General features: G+C 34.9%; 1 protein-coding gene across 7 annotated transcripts in view; it reads right to left on the reverse strand.

Moving 5' to 3' along the window:
- Positions 1-5144: 5144 nt before the first annotated feature.
- Positions 5145-26974, reverse strand: part of SPOCK3 (SPARC (osteonectin), cwcv and kazal like domains proteoglycan 3) — a 159100-nt gene continuing 137270 nt past the window's right edge. For all 7 annotated transcript variants that reach the window (XM_064417647.1, XM_064417644.1, XM_064417645.1 and 4 more), the window contains 5 exons: positions 26441-26560; positions 16064-16285; positions 9494-9556; positions 8206-8343; positions 5145-7193 (listed from right to left, as the gene is read on the reverse strand). In XM_064417647.1, the coding sequence (XP_064273717.1) occupies positions 7024-7193; positions 8206-8343; positions 9494-9556; positions 16064-16285; positions 26441-26560 (713 nt within the window). In that variant the 3' untranslated portion in view covers positions 5145-7023. The remainder of the gene's footprint in view (positions 7194-8205; positions 8344-9493; positions 9557-16063; positions 16286-26440; positions 26561-26974) is intronic.

Raw genomic sequence — 26974 nt, forward strand, 5'->3', positions numbered from 1 at the left:
TTCCACCACACTGGGCAAGCACGAGCAGCAGCAGCAGCACAAGCCCCTCAGCAGACACAGCCTGTGTACAGCCAGGTCCTCTGTGGCCAGGTCACAGCACAGCTCAGCCAGAGGGGAGGGCAGCAGTGATGAGCTGTGCCAGGCAGCAGAGGTTTCCCAAACCCTGCCCTGCTCATGACAGCACCATTCACTCAAAGGACCTGGGGGCTGCACAGCGAGATTCCTGTGTTCACATAGAAAGAAAAAGACCTCTTTCCATACAGCAGCAAATAATAGAAATTTTGTGCAATTCCATTCCTGCTGCTGAAGATTATCAGGCCTTTTCTTTCCACATTGTTATGTAATGGTATTCAAGAAGCAGTGAAGTGGGAGACAATTTAATATAATCTGACCTCTAATTAACAGTAACAGACGCATCACAGATTTGAAAGTGGGGAAAAAAGAGAGCTTCTTTCACTCACTTTCTCATTATAATTGAAATCCTTGTATGGTCAGACAACAGCTAACCAGGCAACTAATGCTTATGGTGAAAGTCAGATCTATGAATCATAGGAGTGAATTGTATTAGGGGATCTACTTATTACCTCTTTGGCCTTAAGACATCCCCTGTGTCAACACTGATGTTTTTTATCTTTACAAAACTGATACAGGAATTTACTTAGAAGGCAATACATTTTCTGCTATTATTGCTGATTCAAATTAAAGTAACTAGGCAGAGACATAAAATAGTTACACCATTTCCACTACCTGAAAATCAAGCTATCTTAATGGACAAGAGATACAACTGTCAATGGTATTCCACTTTTACGTCAGAGTCTGATCAAATTATCATTTATATAAGGCAAAGCTCTGGGCATTTCCTTGTACTGAGCCAAACAAGCATTTGTAACGGATATACTAAAGTACATCTGGACAAACACCTGCTATAAAACTCCTTCTGAGGGATGACAGTGTGTCAGTAATGTCCTCAGCTTCTGGGCTGCTTAATGGTGCAATTCCTACAGATGCCACTGTGGGAACTGAACTCATCTCAGCATTTATGTGTAATTTCTGATGTATGCTAGAAGACTACATAGTCTAATAAAAACCTACGTGGTGAAATTATGAGGGGAAAGAGCAACATGAGCAGTGAACTTAGAATCCTCACACTTTTAAATTCAATGACAGGATCAGTCAGCTACTCAGATACATAGATGCCATTCCACTGCTGTCACATTCTCATGTTTCTCCTGCCTTCTTTTCCTTTGAACTTGCCTTACTTTCTGCATTACTATCATGGGCTGGTTTTTTTTTTTTTTTTTTTGTTTTTTTTTTTTGTTTTTTTTTGTTTTTTTTTGTTTTTTTTTTTTTTTAACTAGGAATTGTCTTCCCATGAGAAAAGATTATATTCAGGTACATTTTCAAGGCATAAATTAAAATTTTGTGTAGGTTTTCTTCACAAAATCATTAAGACTAATCAGTCTTATCTAAATCATGCATTTGAAGCTGCTGTGCCTTCACAAAAGAGCCTCCTTCCTATATTCTTGCAGGATTTCTAGGGACAGATCCTAGAGTTCTTACTGCTGAAGGCAGTAGTCCTGCCCAACATTTGATTTTCTTTCACTGGAAACTAGTCTATGTTTCCAAACACATGGGGCAATTGCAGGAAACAAGTTTACTTTACATGAAGAAATACAGACTAGTAACATCATCTTGTGCTGCTGCAGTGTCATTTCACATTGTGCATCCTCTGAGTTACACTAACCTATAAACTGGTGACATCCATTAAGCACAATGATGACACAGCACAGAGACACAAATCTTTGCTTTGCACAAATCTTAATCATGCTAAGCAAACGTGAAGACTTCCCAACACAAAATAAATACATAAACTTCCTACAGATGCATTTGTTTTGTTCAGGTAGCTGCCACAGATATTACAGCAGGAAGAATTCTTAAGCCACTTTTAACCATTTCATACTCAACACTAAAATGTATGCCTCCTACGAACTGAGCATGGGTTTTATAGTAATTTTTTACTTTGGGTGAACTGGCTTGGATTTTACTGGTGGCATCTGCAAAACCATGTCTGAATTTTGTTTACTTCAATAATGAATGCTTACACTAAAAAACCAAAAACTTCACCCAGCATATTTTGGATTAAAGCATGTTTCAGTTCCTTAACACTAAGGCAGCACAATGGAATTAATGCACATTAATAAAATTTACTACTGAAGTATCATAAAACTGAACAAGTTCTGAGGACATTTTGCATAATACAAACAACCAATCAAAAGTGACTTACAGTGTACTTTCAAAGAACTGCATTATTCTTAAGAAATAAGGAAAATGAATAATGGCATTATGACTGCAAGACTGGGTTCTTCCTATACATTGCTGTTACTAGGTGTTTTTTGAAACAAGTGAAAAGCTCAGTAATCTTTGCTAGCTTTCAAACAAAATCAACATATTTTAATAGCCAATACCTCTCCTCTTAACCCCAGACTCGAGAAATCTTCTTTTGGCCCTCCAGTCCCCTCAGGCATACAGAATCAATCAGGAGCATTACATTTCCAGCAGAAGAGATCCAATCTCCTCTTCTTCACAGAGACCAAAGCCCAGGACACAATCTCACAGAAACATGTCAAGTCCATGAAGTAAATAAACTATGAAAAGGGAAAGGGATTGGAGAGACTTCCCAAAAATGTGTATTTGACATCAGTGACAAGACCTCTAGAGCAGACCCCTCAATGTCTTGTGCTTGGTACAGTCAGCTCTTTCTAAGCTACACTCGCCTGATGAACAGAATAATGATCTGAGTTGGAAGGATGTGTATTAATTTTTTAAAATTTATTTTTATTTTAGATTCAGCAGACTGCTGGATGCTCCACGAGTTTACAAAACAGCTGCAAATGTTGTGGGCAGAGAGGGTGAACAGGTAAACTCTCTGTTCATCTTAACTGATAAATTTCAACCACCTTGGGAAAAATGGTTACAGGCAAGAGCACCAGTTTTGTGCATACCCCTGTCTGAAGTTTTAATCAAATTTTTCCACGGAGTTGTGTGGAAAGCTGGTGAAAAAATGTAAAATGTCTTGGACTATTATTAACACTATGGCATGGAAATTCTTATTTTTAAAAATAGGCACACGTATTTCACTTGTAAAACTCACCTTCAAGGAGACACATACTATGCAGAAGTCTCTTTTTCAAAATTTAGTTCAATTAGCATCTGAAACACAACAAAAAATTCAAGTGGAAGTGTCATCTTTTAGGCTAGGCAGCTCTGTTTCCCATTCTTGCTCTGGTTCCTTAACTTTAGAGTAATTTCCATTGCCTTTTGACCGGATGAATTAACAAATTAGCAAACTGCACCCCTCCTGCACAAGTTCAGAAACAGTGTGTTAACAGAAATCCAATTGTGACAAGAGATTTAATTCAGCATATTCGGCATTGCATTTGCCTTCAGGAGGTGGCTGAGTTTTACAAAACTTGGTGTTTTAATTACTCACCCAGTGGCACCTGGTTAAGTTAGAGATTCTTCAAATCCATTGTATTCTTCATGTTAATACCAATCTCTCTTCACACAGGAACTTGCTGACAAACTATTTTATTGTCCACTGCACTCACTGAAATGAAATTGTGAATGATTTGCAACCAATATACTTAAATTAGCTGAAAAAACAGTAACAATAATTACAGTATTTATAATAAATTTGTGCTGTCACCACTTTATTTAAATCCAGTTTTCAAAAGCTTTTAGTAATTAGAAATATGTTCACTGCTTTCACATAGAATCTGTAAATAAAAATACTTTTTAATTTCCTAAGAAGCATAAAGATAATCCACATCCTGATAAACTTTTATTATTCTAGCTGGGCAGTGGAAATTTTAAGTAAGAATAAGGGAAATCCAGTTCTTGTCCATGTGCACAAAACAGGCAAAATTTTTCCTATTATCATTATGATCCATCTTCCTCAGTCTTGTACAATAATCCAGTTTTCATACAAGCAAACTAATGACACTAATTCATTTCCTTCTAAACTAAGCAAATCTGTGCCTTGACCCAAAATACTTCTTTCAAAGACTACATATTTTGTTGCATTGACCTTGGTATTCCTTAATTTTCAAAGAAACTGAGACTTATAATTCTAAACATTCTCAGAAGAGCATAAGGATTAATCACTCTGCCTGAAAACCTCCAAGTGTACATCCCAATCTTTGCAGATCTATAAATACATGTGTAGAACTGTAAGAACAAGAAAAAACAACAAATGACAGCAACACTGTAAAAATAGTCAAGGGCTCCCGACTGCTTTCTGCATGACTGTCATCATGAGGACAGACATCTGTGCAAATTCTTGCATTTTATGGAAAGCAGGAAAAAGCTTCTGAATGGTTTAGATATTCAGTACATTTACATTATCAGCCTTTGCCTTTATTTATTCTAGCTGCTCCTGATTTCCTGCATTTCTTTAATGCAGGAAAGAAGCACACAGTGAAGTAGTTTCCAGTTCCTCTGGTATTATGGAAGGTAAGTATTAGTCCATAGACACTTACCTATCTTTTACAAAGCAAAAGGAAGTTTTCAAGGGAAGATTTATGCTGTATCAGCCTCTTTTCTGGCTTTTCCTCAAGAATATGTAACAACTGAATTTTTTGTTGTTGCTGTTTTAGTTTTGTACAACAAAAATAAAACAAAATTTTCCATATTCCCCACTGTCACTGTTCTTTAGTATATTTAACTATCTTGACTTACTTCTGAATTTACGCTAAGTAGCTTTAAAACTCAGGGACTAAAATGCATCTATACTCCTCCTCTTTCAGTTCAGTGGGGAATTTTCAGGGAAGAAAAAATATAAACTTCTTTCAGGCTCTTCTGCATGACAGTTGTCTTCAGAAAGGTCTTCATACTGTAATCCCTTTAGACAAAACACGTTATGAATTCTCTTTAATTCTAGGATCACAAGTTTTAATGAAATGCATTTTCAGTTTGTCATCTAATAACCACTTGTCACATGCAAAAAACTCCCCATAACAGTACTTACTGCATCAGCCAATAATGACAACACATTTTCTTCAGCTTCTTTATTTAAAATCAGTTTATATATCAGTGAATTTCAGTCATAAGAAACTGTTTGACAAAACCCCACTATCAGAATGGTAAACTCTTAACTGTCTTTATTAAGAAAATAACACAACTATGCCCCACAAATTATGACCAAGCTTGAGAAGAATCTCTCTCTCTATCTTTACTATGAAATGAAAACAATGCCATAAAAGTACATAACAAAGCCATAGAAAAATCAGGAAAATTACAGAAAATCAGAAGTTCCCTATGTGTTTTGCTCTATTGAAATATTTTTAATGGAAATAAAACATTAATGGCTTTATTTAAATAAATACATATTTTAATAGGTAAAATGCATCTGAAACATGAATTCTTCCTGACTCTAAATTTCAGACTAGATAAAAAGTCAAAATGAAGGGCTATACTGGCCAAAGGTTGGTTACAAGAGTTTTTATTTTGCAAACTATACAGAAACAGTAAAAAAGAAAATGCATTATACTTTTCAATATTACATAAGATAAACATTAGATTTAGTATTTACCATGTAGAAATTAATTCAAATAAGAATCTGATTTTCCTTTTATTAATGATGGGAAATCAGTGACTCATTTTTAAATTATACAACCTGCAGTACTACATTATACAGGTCATGTCAATTTTATCGTGGGCAGAAAGAAACAGATAGGATATGAATGAAGATGGTGGAGTCCCAAAATGTCTACACAATTAATCAACATGCTAACATAAATACAGTGATTAAAGTAATTTTCTCTACAGTCAAATCTTAAGTGCTACTCTACACAATAAGTATAATCTAGACCACATGGTAATTACATAATAATAGGAAAAAAATTAAAATAATCCATTTTCTTCATTCCAGCAGCAGTACCTATACTGGTATTAATTTGGTAATTGGGTGTGCTTAGCTATTGCCTAACATCCTATACTGGTATGCATGCTAAAACCTCTCTAGATCTATTTTGCAAGGCACCTTTACAATACGTTCTATTAGTTTCTGCACTAGTAACAGAAAACAACATGAATTAAGAGAAGGAGCAAAACTATTTCCCAAAATAAGAAAATAAAAAGCATCATTATACATTTATTAAAAACTACCTTGGGGCAAGTGACAATACTCTGAAATACAGTAATGTATAAAGGTAATAAACTTTAAGCAAACCTTTTTCCCAATGTAAATACTTTATGCTAGTCTGATTAGAGAGAAATACAGAGAAACCACACAGGGTGAAGCAATGATTAAGTAAATAATGATAAAGCATATATGACCTTGACATAAAACCAAAAAAAGGGAGGACAAGAAAATTTTATAATTACAGAACTGGTGCTTGTCCATGCTACTGCTTTTGAAAAATCCTCTCAATAATCTAGCCACTTCCTAATAAAAAACATAACTACAAATGCAAAAGAGGACTTTGCTACAGTTTACCCTCCTGATTTTTCTCCATACATTTGGTTAATTAAAGGCTGGTTGAGACGCTACTTGTGCACCAACGTTTTTCTACTGCAATACATTTCTGATTCATTATATGGACAGTTGCAGGGCCTAAAACAGTGATGGAACTGAAGGTAAATCACAGTATGCATTCTGACGAGGACATGCACAGTTCCAAGTAAGGGCAAATATTTTTTCAGCAGAATTTTGGAGAGTCTGGTCGGCTTTCTAGTGTGTTTTGCACATATATGTATTTTCAGTAGCACACAACATTTTTTTTCTTCAGGCTAGAATTCCAATGTGTTTTCTTCAGCGCAACGGAATTTAAAAACTCAAAAGCACGTGATATAATTATTCTTATTTAAACAAAAAAGTCTATGACTCCAGCTGCAATGCTTGAAATAATCATACAAAATATACATATTTGTTAGAACCCTTTTGATCTTGGAGAGCAAAGGGATTTTATGAAATACCATCTTGTGAAATTTAGAAAGGTACAACATAGGGACCTCCTAGTATTATCAAATATATCCATCATGATCATCGTCATCATCATCATCATCCCCTTCATCTTCATCATCATCTTCAATTTCATCTTCATCGTTCATTATTTCATCTTCCTCATCTTCATCATCTGTCCATTCATGGAAATCACCAGAGGCAAAATCACCTGAAGTCTCTATATCGATAGCTAAAAAGGTATGATAGTTATAGAAAAGCCTCACAAGGTACACCATATATTTATAGTACATTTTACATAATCATAGAAAAGGCACACCAGACTATTTACTTTCAGGACAACTACAGAGTGTTACATAGAAATAAAATAGGAATAATATGAAGATTCTTCTGTCATAAAAAGTCCACCTCAATATTGAACGAATTTCTCAATATTAACAAAAGGAGACAAATTTCATGGATTTGTAGAACTATAATGAGTGCTAGGAACAAGTAAAAAAAAATTAAGTCCAACTTACAGATGGCAATAACAACTACTGATAATATACCCTGACTATTGTTCACTTCTTACATATTGTCTTGAACCATACCAAACTGTCCATTTATCCAGAAATGATCCTGGATCAGATGGACAATAGGCCTGAGCTTGTATCTCAAATACTGTGTACAATTTACTCTCTGCTTCAGGCTATATTCTTTTGTTGGACAAGAAGTGAAAAGGAGTCATAAATGACTTTTTTTTTTTAAAGAAAGAGGAAAAACTTTTTTTTTTTTTTCATCTTTTATATCTGGGACATCAAATAAAGGTGACATGGGAATTCTTGGAAGAAGCTGCACAATGCTGTAGGAAGGCAAAAATAAGGGAAGATTTAGTGTGCTAAAAACTGTTGGCAATTCCCTCAAATATAAACTGAAAAAATGTCAAATTGAATTCACTTGCATGGTGATTACCCAAAGGAATTTCATGAAACATTCTGGGACTTATCTAATGCTGCTCCAGAAAATTAATTTTTCCTGGGTTTATATACACTATGCCAAGCACGTGTAAGGGGTCTATTAATAGTCCACAGTGACTGGAGTTCCAAAAAGTAATGCAATAACAACAACAAATTATAATTCTTTGGGTTTTGTATCAAAATCCATGTAGTTGGGTCCCACACCTCTTACTGAAGAAATTTAACCTGGCTGGCAATCAAAGGGAATAATTCCTCTAAACCAAGCAGAACAGAAGGTTCTTAACTCACCACATTCCGCTGCGCCGTTTGTCCTGGATCCTGACACCTCATTCCCGTATCTGTCCACACACCAGCACTGCCCAAGGCTTCCGTGGCACTGACTTGGCTTGTAATACCCATCCTCATCACAGAAGGGGATGTACTGCCCTGCAAGATAGATAGATAGACATATATATGTTGAATAAGTATATTAAATCCCATGTCTTGGCCAATGTCACAATTATAGCAGGAAGCAACTGCCTTTTCCTGTTTCATCATTTCAGAATCTACACAGACTGCTTTAGCAGTACTAAATTCAGTTGACTCAAACTGACTGAATGGAGCAAATGTGGGAGGAAAAATATCACATATCAGTCTTGGACTGATTTCACAACATAAAGTGAGAGATCTTCCTTTAAATTTTTTGTTGATCCTGTGATACATATCTCGTACTCCCTGAAAATCTCAGTCCAGAATTTCACTCATTCTGGTGAAAAGGCTCAAATGTAGGACCCGCTCCTGAATGGAAGTTCTATCATCTGTGGGGTACAAACAAGTCTGAATAGTAAGGGTCAGACTTCCTAACAAACTACGACAAGGAGTTATTTGTGTTTAATATGTATTTTACAAACCACCACACACTAATATTTAATTAGTTGATCCCAGAAGACAAATGCAGCAGAACACACCACAAAAAAAAAAGTAAAAAATTAATACTAAATTTGCATTTATATATACAAGAAGGGCTTGTTTTAGGAGGCAATGACTTGCCTACACCTGAATAATCCACTGTTTATCACTTGGACCAAGTGGAGACCACAATGAACAAAATATTCATATGAAAGCATTTGAAGTGTATAGTTCTTATTAGAAACCATCCTTATAAGAAATACAGTTCTGAATGCTTTGGGCCAAGCCTTTTATTTTACACAGCTTTCATACAGTGGCTAGTGGTAAATAAAGACTTTACACTTCAGAAATATTGATGCAGTATAAAGTGATTCACAACAAAGATTTCAATTACTTACAGAATATTACAGTTAAAAGATCAGCAGAAATACTACTTTAGGAGTACCTTATGCTGTCCCCTCTGTACTGTAAAAATGTACCTTCTATCAGGGTAATACAACAGATGTAAGAGCTTTTGGTAGGTAACGTAATAAAACCAAGTTTAATAGCTTTCAAAAATTTCATAAATTTTGCTGCTGAGATTTACTGCGGTCTATCTTCATTGGATTAATATTGATTTTGTGTTGCTGTTTAACTAGGGTTATTTATGTAAGTAATAAAACCTTCAAAAGAATGATCTATGGCTCACCTAGGAGCTTCTTTCCTCCTTGCTGCTTCTGAATGTTGCTGAGTTCTGTCTGGCAAGGTGGGTCTAAAAGGACATAAAAAATGTTAAACAAGTTACACAGTATCTAGGACAGAAAACACATGACTATGTTTTCACAGTTTGCTATGTTGTAAGATCACTCTAATTACTGATCTTAACAAGCCCATTCATCTGAAATAAAAGAATTATCTTGCTACAGTTTCAGAAGTACAAATCTGCACACCACCATGGATTTGTGCAGAACACCACTCATGGTTAACTCATCTCCAAGTGAGCATCTAGTTACTAGTGTGGAGCATCAAGGAATGCTAGTCCAAAATAGTAACTCTATCACACCCTACTTTACTGGTCTATAAAAATCTCTGCAACTGTGAAGCTTGCCTCATGTATTAGCTAAAAACAGGACAGATCTTTTAATTTCCTCCCTTTGTCCTTTTTAGAATTCATGTTCTAATTTTGTATTTCACATACTACACTAAGAAAATAAGACCTTTTTCTTCACTGAAGTCTGCAAGATTCAGTGATTCTCTGGCCAACAATTTAAGATACCTGTGGATCCCACAGGTACAAAGCCCAATGTACAGCAAACTAACTTAAAAATGGAGGCCAAACTTTAGATGGCTTTAAGAAGCAGAATATGTATTAACAATCAATTTTCCATTCTTCAGCTACAGCTTATTTTCTGAATAAATTAATTTTTTACTATCCATAAAAGAAAGTCACAGTGTGCGCCATGAATGGGAAGGAAATAAGATGTGAATGTGTTTACATCACTGTTCTGTAAGTGAAAGAATCGAAGACAGCAAAGCACTAATTAATGACTAATTAATCTCTGAACACTGGCGCTGCACACCACATTAGACCATTATTAGCACCAGGGCATTTCTCATTCTGAACCAGCAATACAACTACTGAATTTACTCACAGGTGTCTTTAGCTTGCACCATTCCCAGACAAAAATCTTACATTCCATGAATATTAAATGCATTTTCCATTTTAGCAGACTCTGATAATTTATAATACATCTTTGCCATGTACTTAACTCAAGGATCCCTTTTTCTCCATGCAAATAGTAAAAGGTGTTCTGAGCTGGTTTAAAATGAGTAAGACTGGCCCAGCCCATTGATGTAGAGCACACACCAGACCAGAACTCAGTCACTACGTATGGCACTCTGGTGACAAAGGCCAAGATGAAGTGGGGATCAAAAATACAGTTCTGGTGAACACGGAGCTCGTGGCTGCCACGAGGAATAACCTTGTGGAATAACCTAGCTTTCCAACAGGCCTTTGGTATTACCTAGGAGAGTAAGTAAAAACTAGTATACAACAATAATCCCTTACTGGCAGCCGGCTGTTCATTTCTCTTGGTTGTACATTTTAAATAGCATTTACATATGCAATACATTTAAAGAAGCTTATCAATGTTTCCAGGGGCCTCAACTGTGGTAGGCCTGGCTTTTCACACTAAATGAAATTATTCTTTTTAGAGTGAAGGCCTTAAGGGTAGGCTCCACTTTCAAAACACGGTCACAGAAGTCTTAATGCCAGAAGAAATTTTCAGGAGTTGTCTTTCCAGAAAACAAACCAATTTCTCTGTGTGCTCTTGAAAAATCACTGAGATTTTAGATGACTGGGTGGGTATTGGATTTTAATAATTCAGTCTTTGACTACTTTTTGAGGCTACATGATTTACTTTCTTGTTGCAAGAAGTACTTTGAGGATGATCATGCTCACTATTTCACTACCTTTGAAAACTAAGGTTTCTGTCTTTCCCAATATTTGATGATTTAAACTCTTAATTCTGAGGACAGATTATTTCTTAAACTAAAGGTATTTTCTACTACCATTAATCTAATAAATGACAGTAATTTATCATACAAATATTACAGGTTATAAGGATCTAGGAACAGGGTGGATTTGGCAGGGTTAGGTTAATGGTTGGGTAATGTCACAGAATCTCTTTTCTATTCTATTCTCTCCTCTCCTACAAAAGAGATAAGAAATATGCAGATGAAGAAGAACTAGTCAAATAGGAAGAATACATTTTTTTTTTTCATGAAAAATAATCCTAAATTAGAAGCACCAATATGCACACATGAGTACTAACATGTAGAAATGTTAAAATTATGGATGATGCCTAAAGAAAAAAAATCTTCTATTATAGCTATAAATCTTTGGTGACATAATTACAAAAAGGAACACCATTAACCAAGAGGTAACATGGCAACACAAGGTAGTTACTTACCCAAAACACTCTTCTACTCAGAAGTTAAGCCTTCAAGATTCACACTTAAGCTTTGCTTCTCAGGGCAAAAGCAGCAAAAACTCTAAACAATATTAAATCACTCTGGTGCTTAAAACTGTCAAAGAGAATGGCAGGCTAGAAGTTCAACTAATCCCTTTTGGCTCACAGCACATTCTTTTTCCTCTGTTCCCAAATCATAATGCCTCCCTCTTTATTTGCAGGTTAGATCCTAAGTTTGTAAAGCTTTATTTTTGGTTTTCTGAAATTATTTTTATAAAAAAGCAGTCACTGGACAACTCCCTGAGCCAAGGAGGGAAAAAAAATCCTTTACAAAAATCAGGGTTGTAGTTTCTCTTGAAATAGCAATGAATCCGACATCAGTCTGTCTGAGAATCTGAATACAAATAAGGTCATCTTCATCCTTAATCTGCTTTCACAGATGTGGTAGGAATTGTCCTTCTGATAACACCAGTGCATGGCTAGGAGTGAATCATGAACCACACAACACCAACCATTCACAGTTTGTCAGTTCTCAGAGTACTGCTGCACACCAGAGTATCCAGTGCTATTAATGCCCTTGAGACACCAATATCCAGTCAGGTCAAGAAGTGCTTCAAGGCTAGCACAATTAAGCTTTGATTTACCAAAATAGCACATTAACAGAACAACTGGAGTCATACTGGTAGGTTTGACAAAGAAAGTCCATGACTTTTAACAGACAGGAGCTATTATTCAAGGAGCTATTACTCACACAGTGAGCCTCCAACTTTCAAGGATTCTCCTTCTTACTCAAGAACAAAACAGTGATTTTTCACCAATCAAGTACATAATATTTGGCAGAGCCCTTAAGTTCTGGAATATGGTCCACTGCAGATAAGGCTGCAGTGACATCTTGCCTGTACTTGGCATCAAGCATTATAATTGTTAGACACCCAAGGTTTGTACTTCAGGGGTCTGAAACATTAATACTACAGTTCAAGAAGTCTGCCTGGGGATCTCATGTCCATAATTTATCCTGATAAAAGCATGTTACATCTTCATTTGTAACTATCTATAAATATATTGGAAGTCCTTGCTATCCTAAGACTGGCAAATACAAATTATGATAATTATCATTCTTCTATAAGAGGGACCGTTTTTAAAGTGATGAAGATATCTTCCAGATAGGACAGAGAGAAGAGCCTCTAAGAAAACACATCTAGAGAAGTGCTGGACTAATAGATCCATGCAGAGGCCTGTAGTAAAGAAATACTTTGCTGCTAAGCATTAATACTCTCAGCAAAACTGGCTACTCTCCTTCTCTGAATCAGTGATGCAACAAAACCAGGCTGCAGGAACCAATCAGTGATTGGCAGAAAAAAATTCAGCCTATAAAAAGGCCAACATTGCAAAGGCCTCAGCATTTCAGCAAGCACTGAAGTGTCACGTTAACATTGAACAACTAAGGAAGTAAGTTCTGAAGATGGGTGCTGGAACACTTGCATGGACTGTTGAAACTAGAGGGCCATAATGACCAAAGCATACAGAAAGACTTGCAAAGAGCACTAGCACAGTGCAGATTTTGATGTATTGCATAAATGCATCTTAATGCCTTGGATAAACCTCAGAAATACTAAACTATATTTAAGGCAGAGTAAGGGCAACAAAAAATGCAATAAGCATCACTGGACTGTACCTAAGTGTTTAACCATTAGTCAAGGCGAGACAACTAGTACAGGAAGATCATCTTCTCCACAAGATCTGACCTCAGGATTCATAAAAATGTTGCCTATATTGACTAGAAGTTGTCAGCAACGTTCAGTAATAGGTCTAGTGTAGTGTAATCAAGCAGAAAGAAAGAATGAAGAAGAGTTTCAAGTACTTGTCTCATGCTGACAGTCTTGCATGGTAAAACTAAGATCAAAGACCACAAGGGCTTCTCAGGTAATGACTCAAGTTAATACTATGTACTTTTAAAAAGCACAATGAAATTGCTATCCCAGTATAATACACATGGTTGACTAAATTTTTTATTCCCTTTAGAACAGCACTAATCAAGAAAAGTACTGTAAAACCACTGATCTGCCCAGAAAGCACTAAGCTCAATGAATACAGAGAGCTGCTCTACATGGCTTGAAGCATTCTGTTAATATCAACTTATTTTAATAAACATCAGAAAGAAGCTGCTGAATTTCTCAGCTTTTCCATCTCCTTGCTATTAATAGCAAAGGCTTAGTTAAAGGCCTTATTTAGATCATTCCATCAAGTAAAACATAACCAGACACGAACATATTCCATGGTTCAGCATAACAATGCCAATTACAGAGAATTCAATGGGTCACTAATACACTAGGGATGTAGAGCTCAGACAGTTGTGCAACAGCTAATAATAAGACATGACAAAAGAAAACTAGAAGATTTTTTTTCTCCTTACACCAAAAAATGGAGAACACAGATTTTGATGTCATTGCTAATTTCAAAGGATAAAGTGCATGCTTAATGTGCAAGGGTTGCTGAAAACTCAGATTTCACTTCATATACAATGTTTAGGAGACATCTTTTTACTATCTACTCAAACACACTGTGGTATCCAAGACTATATAATCTGTTTGAAATCAGCACCTTATCTCAACACCATTATCAAGACAGTGAGGAAATTGGTAAGAAGGGGAAGAAAAGCTTGATAATGTTGGGTTCTGCAATGTAAAGAATCAGTGTCACTGAAAGATGGATCTGCTGGGGTACCATTAATAAAGTTCCGTAGTGTTTAGATCAGTCTTTACAATAACATCCTCAGGTTCTAACAGCACACTGAGCAAATATTATGCACAAAATGTGTTTATTACGTAAGAAAATGCAAAACTACTTGAAACTGATCTATGGAATGGTTTTCTTAATGCCCTGGTTATGACATTCTATGAAATTGTTGGAAAAAACTTGGACCATAGTAGGCCACATGTAATTTTCTGTATTTCCTCTGGCAATAGGAAAGTATTATACTGCCCTCCAAACACTAAGGGTACTTACATATTAAGCTGAAATTATTGTGGTTTTTTAAAAAAATTTTTAAATTTTTATTTTATAGTCAAATGAACAAAATGTTATGTTCTTTAAGAGCTGCATGACTTATGGGATGGGTTATTTTTAATTTGCTAGTGTTGTTAGCAGGACATACATGCTTATAAAAAAATCACACAAAAGATATTGTCCTGCTATAAAACAAACAAGGTGTTTTGAAAGTTTAAATATTAATTTTTAACAAGGAAGTTACCAAAGAAAAGATATCTGCTATTTAGTATTTATCTACAGAAGTACAGCTTTATTTTTACTTAGATTTACAACTGGCAGATGCAGCATGATAAAAACCTTTATTTCCACAGAAAGCAGAATAAAACCATAAATGTTGAATGCTAATGAGAATTTACCATGAGAGTTTTAAGGGTACAAGTGAGAATTAAAAACTGATACTAAAACTTTCAAAAAGGCTGAATTAGCTTAGCAAAGTTTCCACCAAATCAGTTTTATCTCCTCTATCAGCAATAGAAATTTGAACCCTAGATGCTGTTTATCCTTTAGAAAACCACTCATGTTAGTAAGGAAAATGCAAGGGTTATTCTGACCAACTGCAGACAATATTCAATGAGTGAATACCTTGATAAATTACAACTAGCTTAATTACAACCATATAATTTATGTGATGTCTCACCTGTGTCTAAAATTGTTATATATCCCTCAGGAAAATAACGCCTATAGGTTCTGTTTATGTGTCTAACCAAAATCACATCAGAACATTAACAAGAGATTCAACTAGGCAATAAAAATCAACTGGTTTTAGGTCTAAATGACTAGAAATAACTTTATCCATAATGTTCATTCAGCTGTTTTATTAGGCTCACTGAACAGTAAGATACCCTACATTAGCAATAAGAAAGTTTATTTTATAATGTAGGCAAAGTAGACTGGGAAAGAAATAAGTTAAGTAATTTTGTTCTTTATTTTCATCTCTTTCCTTCCACATACATACTAAATTTTGGCATATGGAAAAATATAGCTGTAAAAGCATTAGTGGCAGTGTTGCACTTTATTTAGAATCCTTGAATTTCTAGCAAGTCTTTCCATTTAGCTTTAGTCATTTGGCTATTTTGTTTGTTTGGGGGTTTTTTACTTCATTTTAGGTATTCACCATATGTCACAAACCTTAACAAAAATTCATCGCACAGCATTTAGAGCTTGTAGCTCACTGTAATCTTCTTAATATGTTAAAAAAAAATATAAAGCCCAATAAAAAGGTCAGACATATACATATGCAGGTTGATCTCATCTTTTACCTTGCTGTCTTTGGAAGCAGTAGCACCACTCATTGTTGGATATCAAACTGTCTTTGTATGTGTCACAAGAATTGAAGAATGCCCTGGTGCATGGCTCGTTCTTGTCAAGGTAAATGCTTCCAAGTTCTGACTGGTCCAACAACAGGTCATAGTTCGTATCAAGCCTATTAAACATCCAGCCCAGGGAGTCTTTGCAAATTGGCAAAATGCTGGTATCAAATCCTAAGAGACAAAACAAAACCAATCAAAATTATATAGGAGGAAAGCTGGAGCAGCTGCTGATCCCAGGCACCAGAAAAGAATGCTGCACCATGGAAATAGCTGTGGTGGTACATAGATGCCACAAATAAACACTGTATGCTATTGAAACACACATAGAAATTATATGCCAGATTCACTTTTAAAGACATTAAATTAATCTGCTAAAAAAAAAATCAATCCTATAGTCAGCCTCAAAACATTTAGAAATATGAGTTTTCATGTCAAATATTATATATATAGCACACACATTATGTACAGTAATAAATGATAGATAATGATTTCCTGGAAAAAAATACTGATGAGGAATTTAAATGATATTACAAATCAGGAGAATGAAAATTAAGTGGTTTGCAAAGTTTACAGAACTAAAAAGAGAATAAATTCCAGGTAACTTCTTGGAGTCCCTGCTTGGGTGGTGTTTTTTTTTTTTTGTTTGTTTTTTTTTTTTTTTTTTTTTTTGTTCTAATAACATGCATTTGCATCTATGAAAAAGGAACATGATAGTCAGTTTCAGCAATGCTTTGAAAACTGTATTTTATCTTTACATGGTGTACTTTCTGTCTTGGAGGAGGCAATGTAAAAAATGATTGCTAAGAACAGCCAGCTGCCAGTACCATACTTACCTATTCAGCTTGCATCTTCCTAAAACACTGCTTGAAAAAATGGCCAAATGGAACAGGCTGAGCTAATTATTCCCGTAGCCAGACCTCACACCTCCTATTTATGTTTCCTGCATGAACTTTAAAGTACATGCAAACTTGCCTATGGACACAAAAGGGAAATGCAGAAACCACCAGGCCCTTGCCTGTATCAAAGCTGTGAGCTGCAGATGATACAAACACCATCTTTTTCTGCTCCATGTGCTGTGGGACATGCCACAGGCCCATGTGGCCAGGCAGTTGAGCACACACCCTAATACAGAGCAAGATTCAGTGCTACTAAACATCATTCTTCTTGAAACTTTTAAGTTAAAAATGAGAACAAAAAAATTTTGATCGGTATGTATGGCTACAGAAAAGTTAACATGAGAGCATACAGGAATTCCCAGTTTCTATTGCTGTTGAAAATCAAGCCTGCCTGGATTTTTTGCTGTTCTGACAACAGTAAAGAAATCAGAAAAGTGTTTCCATAGTGCTAAACAGGTTTAATCCAATAATTGCATTTAGAAGTCATTAGATGTCCTTTTAGATATATATCTATATATGGAAATTCCTATTCTGTGGTAGAATGAGCATTTCAGAAAGGAAAGACAGCTGATAGCATCAAAACTCCCTGTGCAATTTAGACCAACACATGAAATCCCTTTTCCCAGAAATTCTAAATTAACTGATTTTTCATCAGGGTGATTTCACTTTTTCTATTTCCCTGATGATCTGTTGCATTAATTATGATTCTTGTTTGATAGAAAGAAGACAAAAAAAAGCAAGAAAATTTAAGCAAGCTATTTCCTATTTATTAAGTTTTCATGTATTTAACACAATTTAAAAACATACCCAAGCATTCAGACAAAGATCTCTTTCCCTTCCTCTTCAGCCCCTGATAAAACATCAAGACAAACCTTATTTTCTGTGGATCACAAAGAGCAGTGAGATACAGGACCCAAGTGAATGAATAAGGATATAGAGTAAATAAATGTCTTATGCAACCTCAATCTGTAAAAGGTATCAGAATTATTTAAAAGGTGTCTCAGATCAGAAAAAATTTGGAATATTCCTCCATCTTAAAACAATTTTTTCTAAGGATTAATGTTCAGGGTAACATTATTTGCTTGTAAGGTTCTGTTCCTGAAGGCCTCTTAACACTTTCTCTCTTAATTCTGCTTTTAGCTGGAGATCCTCCTCATGAATGACCTTGGTTACCAAAAGAAGTCAACATGAAACATACTTCTACCCATCCTGCCTTTTGTGTACCTGCATGACAGGAGAAATTATTCTTGTACTCACAATTTTTTTCTCTGGCCAGCTCACCCAACTCTAATAGATAGGGCAGAAATAGAGAAACTATTATTTTAATTGTAAGATCCCAACTAGAAGGGAATTTAAGATAAAAGCCACTTTTAAAGGTGTATTTAAGGATAGACCTTGTGGGTCAAAGTAATTTAAGACAATACCTCTGCATGTGGAAATTCCAGCTTAAGTTTATTGAAAGAGGCATCACTTTCCAGCTGATAAAATATTTTAAATTAGCATTTGTGGTTCATGTTGGCAAAGCTCACATTGTATTTCTATTTTAGGATACTAAAACACAGTTTTATGTTTTTAATAAACTACACTAAGAAAAAGCAGAAACCCTCCAAACCTCTGCTTATTTTACAGAACAAGCTGAGTTGGAAGGGACCCACAAGGATCACTGAGTCCAGCTCCTCAGTCAGCTTCAAATTATAATCTAAGAAGAAATAAATTTATCTGAAGAACAGTGAAAGAGAACTAAACAGAGAACTGAACACTTCAAAGGTGTATGCACCACTAAATTAAGGTTGGAACAATATTATACAACTGCGTAAGACTTTTTCCCTATCTTTTTCTTGATTTTCTTAACTATCATTAGCCTGGAGCTCATCCTCTGCTTCCATTCCTCAATTCTTTTCTCACTTCTTTCTATATAGCTTTTAGATTTTTTAAAAAAGTGATCAGCATCTTCTCTATTACATGTTTCATAATTAAGGACAAAACTTGAAATAAAAAAAATTGCATTGGAGTCAGCAATGTAATTAAAATGCAGATAATTTTATTACAGATCAGATACCAACAGGATAGCACCAGAAAAGTGTTATTATGTTCTAATTATTTTCAATAAATCCTGTCAAAGTTCAACATAACTATAGCTGAATATTTTAATATAGAGTATGAAGTCTGATATTCATGACATACTCCCCTAGAAGATAGGAATATATTATTTTGGTACACCAGAACTAATAAACCTCTTCAAACAATAGCATTTTATGTAAGAAAAGCTGACATTTATTAAAACTCTCATAACCTATCTGTTAAATAGCATCAGATACTGGAGGCAAAAAGCACTGTGGATCATGGGGTCTAACTTTCTACTAAACAACTGTATGATTTAATAATTTCTAAAACTGATTATATTTTATCTTGAAAGTAATTTATGTTTCTTTTTTCAGAGTTTAACTCTGAAGTAGTTTGTATTCTCATTTCCAGTCAGGTATATTTGTTGTTGTTATTACTAGTTTTTTGTTCTTCCTCTTGTCTACTATATACAATTTTAGCATTGTAAATAGAGAAAAATCACATTTCTTCTCAGTTTTCATTAGTCTTGTTTCATCAAAACAAAGTCTTTCACAACCATCAGTCACTGCAATATAGAAATGTCTGAAATCTAGGTAAAATATTAGTTTTGCTCAAACAAATAAAATAAATAAAAATGGCTCAAGTATTTCAGAGGTAAACCAGTCAGACATTAATACAGAAGCAGCTTTGTTTGATATAAAATGGAGCACTCCACCTCTTCCAGAACTACCACACCACAAAAATATCATCACTTCAGGTCTACATACACACTAGCAACTCTTTTAGAGATTTTTGTTGTAAAATTATTGGTTCATTTTAAAAAAACTTTTACTGAACTGTCCAAACTTAAAATTATCAGAACAACTTTCTGGCAATAATGACTTGCTTCCTCTATTATAATATTGATAAAATACTACATCTTGAAGGCGATGTACTTGGGTAAGAGAGTCAGAAAAGCCTTGAAGGTCACATCTAGAGTTTAATATTGGCTAATGGTTTGACACGTGAAGGCATCAGCTGACACAGACTTAAGAATCAAAAAATCACCTGGTGACCTGAACCTAGGAAATTATTGCCCAAATACATACTGCATATATTATTACTTGGAACACCAAGCAGAATGCTGGTTTTACACATTTTTCACAGTTGTAACACAAAGCAATAAGCAGAAACTAAGGAATAATTAGTATAATTGAATGATAGTAATTTATTCTTGATGATTAAGTATCAGGACATTATGCCAAGGAGTACAAAAACTGCTGCTCAGATGACTAAATTATGAAAGATGTTTTTCTCTTTCATTTTAACCACTTACTCAAAATCTATTTCCATATAGCATAATGAAGTGAACCTTTATGCAGCTATTTCTAAACACTATCTAAAAAATATGAAGTACCAGCTCATGTTCTTTTCCTGGTCCAAACAATTCCAAGGGAAAAATTAAGAAATATAACCATCCTAAATGGATTACATACTGGACATTCAAAACATTTGCTCAAAAGGAACTAACAGAAATGCTCCTCTTTTCTGGTTATTTCTCTGGGGAGAATTTCAACTCTTATCTGCCTTCCAAGGCAAAACTATTGTTTGCCTGCTTATTAAGCACATAAGTAACGTGTACATTGAGGAAGACAGCTTGTGGAAATCAGAACAGCATACACACACAGAGCTCACATATTGCACTATACAGAAATTGTTTATCTAACAGGCCAAGAAATGCACATTTTTTTCCAATACCAGTGTGCTGTCTGAAGCAGTAAAAGTCTCTGGCAAATCACACATGTGAATAAACACATGCACTCTTTGCCAGACTCCTGGCTGACATCTAGACCATGCATTTTACCTCTTCAGTATGCAAGCTGCATAGCAAGGCTTTTTTTTTGTAATGGATTTCTGTAATGTTGTGGTTAGTAGAAAACCTTCAGTGAACAGCATCTCACAGCTGAGACCTACTGTGCACAAGCTGGGAAAAGGTTTCCCTTCCTAATGGAATCAGGACAGGGCAAAGCAGGAAAGACTACAATCAAGAGGACTAAGCAGAGGTGCATGCTTTTGTACTTGATCACAAAAGTGGTGATCTTGGTGAGCCTCCTCTGGCTCCACAAGAGCCAGGAGACAGATTCAGGCATGACACTCCCTGTCCCCTGTCTCAGGCTGTAATACATTCCTGCTCACTGTGATTACACAGACATGAGCAGAGGTTAGGGCAGGTTACAGAATCCCAGAATACCCTGAGTTGGAAGGGACCTATAAGAATCACCGAAGGCCAACTCCTGGCCCTGGGAAACATGGAGAAGGTACCAAAGGGATTTTGATAAACCTACGAACACTGACTCTCATGTCACAACAAAGAGAAAGAAACAAAATACAACTTCAATGTTCCTGTGAAAAGTTTGCACTCTGAAATCTCTTCCAGGAAGTGTTTTAAAGAATATTATATGGAAGTCTGGGGGCAAAAAAAGCAACATAAATCCTATTCCTAGAAACTATTAGTTTCCTAATGGATTGATGGATCAGATGAAATATGTTATTTGGGACACCAGACTTACCATTTTATTAAAAGGAGTGACTGTTAGAGGAAAGCAGATAATTGTAAATAAAATAAAATAATAAAGACCCACATGTTTCATTGTGTATAACGTTATTTCTGTACAAAAGATTGAGTCAAAACCAATTTCAGTTAGCAACACTGATATGGTTCATTTAGAGACTTAATTTTAAGTAGAGATGGATTTATTAACATTCCTGTTCAGAATTAATTCTAGGCTGGATTTCTTCTTCCAGACTCTTGCATTGAGGATGCCTTTGCATGAGCTAACATGACACGTGCAGAAATTCATTGGAAGAACTTTTCTTTTCTGGCAAGCTAGAGCTATGGTTCAGGTTGTCAGCCTGTTCAACTTTGTAGTTCAGCTCTATGGAACATTTTCTGAAATAATGAATTAGACAAATTCTCAAGCCATCAGTGTTTTGAAGACATCAAAAATACTGTTTAAAACCATAAGTCCAGCTCTAGGAGTTAGGAAATCCTTATTGTTCTCACGAGTTCTGTCTGCAGCACAGGGTTTTCAAATATGCTTTGGCAGTGAAGATAAAGGAAATGTAATTTATCACTGTGTAGTATCAACATGTCTCTTCATCAATAAGGAATTTAGGATAGTCAGAATGAAATTAAAATCTTCAAGCAAAAATCTGGTTGCTTATTTTATTTACTTTCCTTTACAAAATTAGTCTTTCCCTCCCCAAATTTTGTATAGGGATTTGTTAATTTTAGTGTAATAATATCTTCCTGTACTAGTTCCAGAAAAGGCACTTAAAAATAATTTTCTTTCTTTTAATTTTCTTGATTTTTTAGGTTATTTTCAAAACTATTAGTGTATTACACTTCAAATCATGATATTATTTCCAAACCATAAGAAAATTCTCTATTTATTACCTTTGGCCTCTGGTCTTTTATCTTCTAACACGACAAGGTGCACAAGTATTCTTCAGAAATAGACTGCCTGTTAGCAGAAATATCTGTGGGACTATGATTTGTGCTTTGCACATAATGCATTAATTTTGTGTTTTATCACACAGAATTTATATAGAAATACAACGAGTATTCTAATAGACTTTATATAAAATGTCACTTGATTTTTTAACTCTGCATATTCTGATCGACAAGTGAGAAATAATGGGGGTATTTTTGCAGTATGGGGGTCAAATATGTTTTTCCCCATTGTGTCATCTATTTAGACCATAAATAGCCTGAGGAAAATATTTACGTGTGTATGTAGAATCTATAGCATCTATATTATTGATACTTTTAGATATATTACATTAGACCACATCTGGACCCAAAAGACATTTTGGAAATAACACCCTATTATTTTTTGAAATATCCTACTCTCAGTTACATTCTGCTTTGGAAAAAAGTGTCAGTAAGACAAAATTACCTTACCCTTCTAAAAACACAGGAATGTAGGCACCTGACATTTTAAACTTGTTAACAGCATATTGATGGCTCTAGCAGAACACCATTGTTTGGTTTGGTTAGATATATTAATGATTGTAGGGAATAAAGTGGATTATTTAATAGCTGGAGCAACTCCCAACTTTCACCACATCTGCCTTGGTCAGAAGGACTGTGCTCAAGTCTTTTAACATATCCCATCCTAAATGCCACCAAAGTGATTGGTATATAGAAAAAAAACCCCTAAATACAAAGAGAGAACCAGAGAGGATGCCACAAATTTCTTCCTTGCATGCAGAGTGGTTTTTCAGTGAGGAAGGAACTTCATGATAAGAATACAGGAAAGCCTAGGGAAGAAGGGTGGCAAAACAGATTTTTAACTCCCCAGGGATAATGAACTTTTCCAGGGATCTCTCAGGTTGGACTCTGAAAGGGAAAGTTGTATTCAGGTGGCTTTTTGTTGCAGCTGTTATTCTGCACAGACCACCAAGTCTCATGGGCTAAGTGCAAAGTCATTACACACGATAAGAAGTTCTTTGCAAGTTTTATTTGCAGCTGTAGCTTTCAGGCATCCCCAAAACAGGGACTGGACAGCCCTGGTATACTAAGATACCAATATGGCTGGATGCCTTGACACACTCAGATATCAATAGGCCTGATGTCTTGGACTTCCTATGACTTTGGAAAGAGACATGGAAGGATATTACTTGAGAACTTTGTTCTGCAAGAGCAGTTTTAAGAATTTATAAATGCTATTAGAAAGGACATTACCATGTTAAATTGTTATCATCTTTCATGGTTTTTTATGTGTTTACAGGGATATAGTGACACAATATTTTCTTCTAAACAACAGACGTGTTAATTTCTCATAAAATGCAGTATGTATTTTGCTGTCTTAAATGAGAAATTTAGAAGTACAGAAATTGACCTAACAGGAAAAATAGACAGCACTAGTGAAACCAGTTTTAAAAAAATTTGTACATCCCCAAAACCACAAATGAAAGAAAACCTACTACTGAACATACACTCAATTGCTTCCAGTCTACAGATGGACTGCCTTTCCACAGTAGCCTGTCAAATTATTACAAACATGTAGATATTGGCTATTTATAAAATTGAGTCAATACTGCACAAATAGGACGTTTAATACATAAACCCAGTATTTTTTCACAATTAGCTATATCCAATTTAAGTAACTGACCACAGTACTGAAACATGACTCACTGAACAGTCATTGTTCAAATGTGAAACACTGTAGGTTTTTGGTGAATATCGTTTTTGAAAAGAGAAAGAAGAAAACATACGACAAACTGAATGTCTCCCATGTAACCATTTTGTAAAACTTGACTTCTTTTATTTTAGGAATAAGAAAACAAACATCCCAAAGCCTATCACTGAACTTTGATCAAATTTAGAACCAATAATAAATTAATACTTAGTACAACATTCCAAATTCTGGTACTGTGATAAAAACCTAAGTAAAACATTTATGACAGAATGATGTTGACACATAACTTAAAGTCAGTAAAATACAGGAAACAGAATTTTCCACAGAGATTGTAATCTTTTGCCTGTTGATGAAAAAGAGCCTTGCAAAAACTGTTCTCAGCCATCCAAATCAACTCTTGATTCTATTTCTCAAAAAAAATAGTAGAATAGCATTCAGTCTAAATTGTGCCTTAAATCTCATGTACCTCCTAAAATATTTGCAGATTTTGTACAATGCCAAAGGAGAGAACTTTAAAAAAATTGAGTCATCAAAGATGCATAAGATTCTTGCATTTTTAGCTTCACATATTAAAATCTTGGATCTTAAGTATAAATATAGTATAAATTGCTACTATAACAGCAATAGTATTGCTACTATAAAGTAAAAATTTGCAAACAAACTAGTGACCTAAAAAATACGACTTTATTATATTCACATCACAATACAAATGCCTGTTTCAAGTAGAGATTGCAGGTCTTATCAAAACCACCTGTGTGCGTAAGGAAAAAAGCTAAGGGAAAAATCTCACTCTTTGAGGACTTTGTTTGCACTACATCCCACTGTACTCAAAGCATTAATTACGAACTTGACTTTCTTGCGTTACATGGAATCAAATTTCTTGAAAAACTGACTTGTTATTTATGCAACACATAATACCTAACAGCTCTACAGCTGCTTCCTTTATCATTGCCCAAATTTCAAAGTAAGCATTCAGCAAGAAACGGGACCCTACACAATATTCAGTAGTTTACCTTCAGCAGAGCAATGCACTAACCTACATAACTAGATAAATTTCTTTAAACTATACAACAAATTCTTACTTAAGGGCTGCAAACTTTGTATTTCTATTGTGTTCTCTACTGCATGAGAAGCAGATCACATGTCAGTTATGGGCACCAACCAGAATGTAAATTGGAAATATATGGGTTTAAATGTAATTTTTTTCAATATCAATAAAAAGTGGCATTACTGTATTACCACTGTACCTCAGAAACAATTTTTCTCAATGTTAAGAACTCATAGATAGGACAGAACCATCTTTAATTCATTCTGTTTTACAGAATTATTCATATTTTCTTAGCATGAAAAAATCACACAATGAAATGGCATTTCCAATTAAGTGAAATGAATGGATTTCTTGAAAAAAAAAAAAAGTAAAAGTAATGCGACAAATTGAAGCAAAAAAAAAGCTATAAGAAATCCCAAATACTTAAAAAGATAAAAATAAAATAAGTAAGGTAAGAAGTCAGTGGTGGCCAAGTTCTGTGAAACATACTCTGGAAGAATTCATAGTTTGCCCTTCTTATTATCTAATTCTTATTAGAGTTTTGTGGCTTATGAAATCCCATTTGCCTTCCCTCACAGTTGGATTTTACTTTTGGAACTATTAACACACACTTCAACTGCTCTTCTAAATAAGCACTTTGATGATTATATTTTAAAATGTAACTACTTTCCACAACAACAAAAAAATCTATTTAAATATTTGAGGGGGTTAAAAGCAAATATGCCCCTACTGTTTCCATTTCATTAGTACTCCTGAGTCTTTTCCAATTTCAAGTGTAACCTTAAAAATTCCTTTTTACTTACAAGCTTCTTTTCTGTCTGTTTTTCAGTACCAGTACCTACAGCTTGGAATTTAAGCTCCTTTATTTTATTTCTTTTAATTTGGTGGCATTCACAAATTAAAGCATTGTGAATGATAGTTGTCCTGCCAAATGATATTGGAAGTCCAAAGTGAACATCTTGTATTACTACTAAGCCATAAATAGGAAACCACCTTCAGAAAAGCCTAAAGTTATAATTTTGTACACATGTCTATTTAAAGCACACAGGAATAAGATAGGTCTTAACAACAGAAAAACAAAAGAACAGAAAAGGATCAAAGAGAATACCAAACAAGACAAGCAGAAATCACTTACTGCTTCTTTCAGGCCTTTGGACAATCCTAATCTTCTTATTCTGAATTCCACTTTCATGAAGTGCCTTAAACCAATCTCTCAATCTGTTTGCAACTTCCCTGAATTCCAGGTCACTGCACACTGAAATACAAAATGCAGAGTTGTTTAATGTTTTTCTCCAGGGTGCTAAATAGAACTTTTCAAATTATGCTAAAAAAAAAATCTCCCAACTCCCACAAAACACAAACCCCATATAATAATACAAACATGTATGTTCCACAGCTTTTAAAATTTATTTAATTCAGCTGCATTGCATAGGTAGGCCTTCAGAACCCATTGAAGGTTCCGAGAAATAAATACCTGCTGTATAAAGGAATTATAAAATTACAGATGCCAAGGAATAGCAAACTTCCTTTGCAAACTACTATAAACAGTTATAGCAGAGGTATTTTCACACCTAACTGCAGATGAGGCTGAGACATCCATGACATTTTTTTGTCTTAACATTTCCATGTTCTTTAAGGCAATACTAATCTAATCCCTACCAGAACAGGT

This window comes from Passer domesticus, chromosome 4, assembly GCF_036417665.1.
Source record: "Passer domesticus isolate bPasDom1 chromosome 4, bPasDom1.hap1, whole genome shotgun sequence".
NCBI classification, from domain to species: Eukaryota; Metazoa; Chordata; class Aves; order Passeriformes; family Passeridae; genus Passer; species Passer domesticus.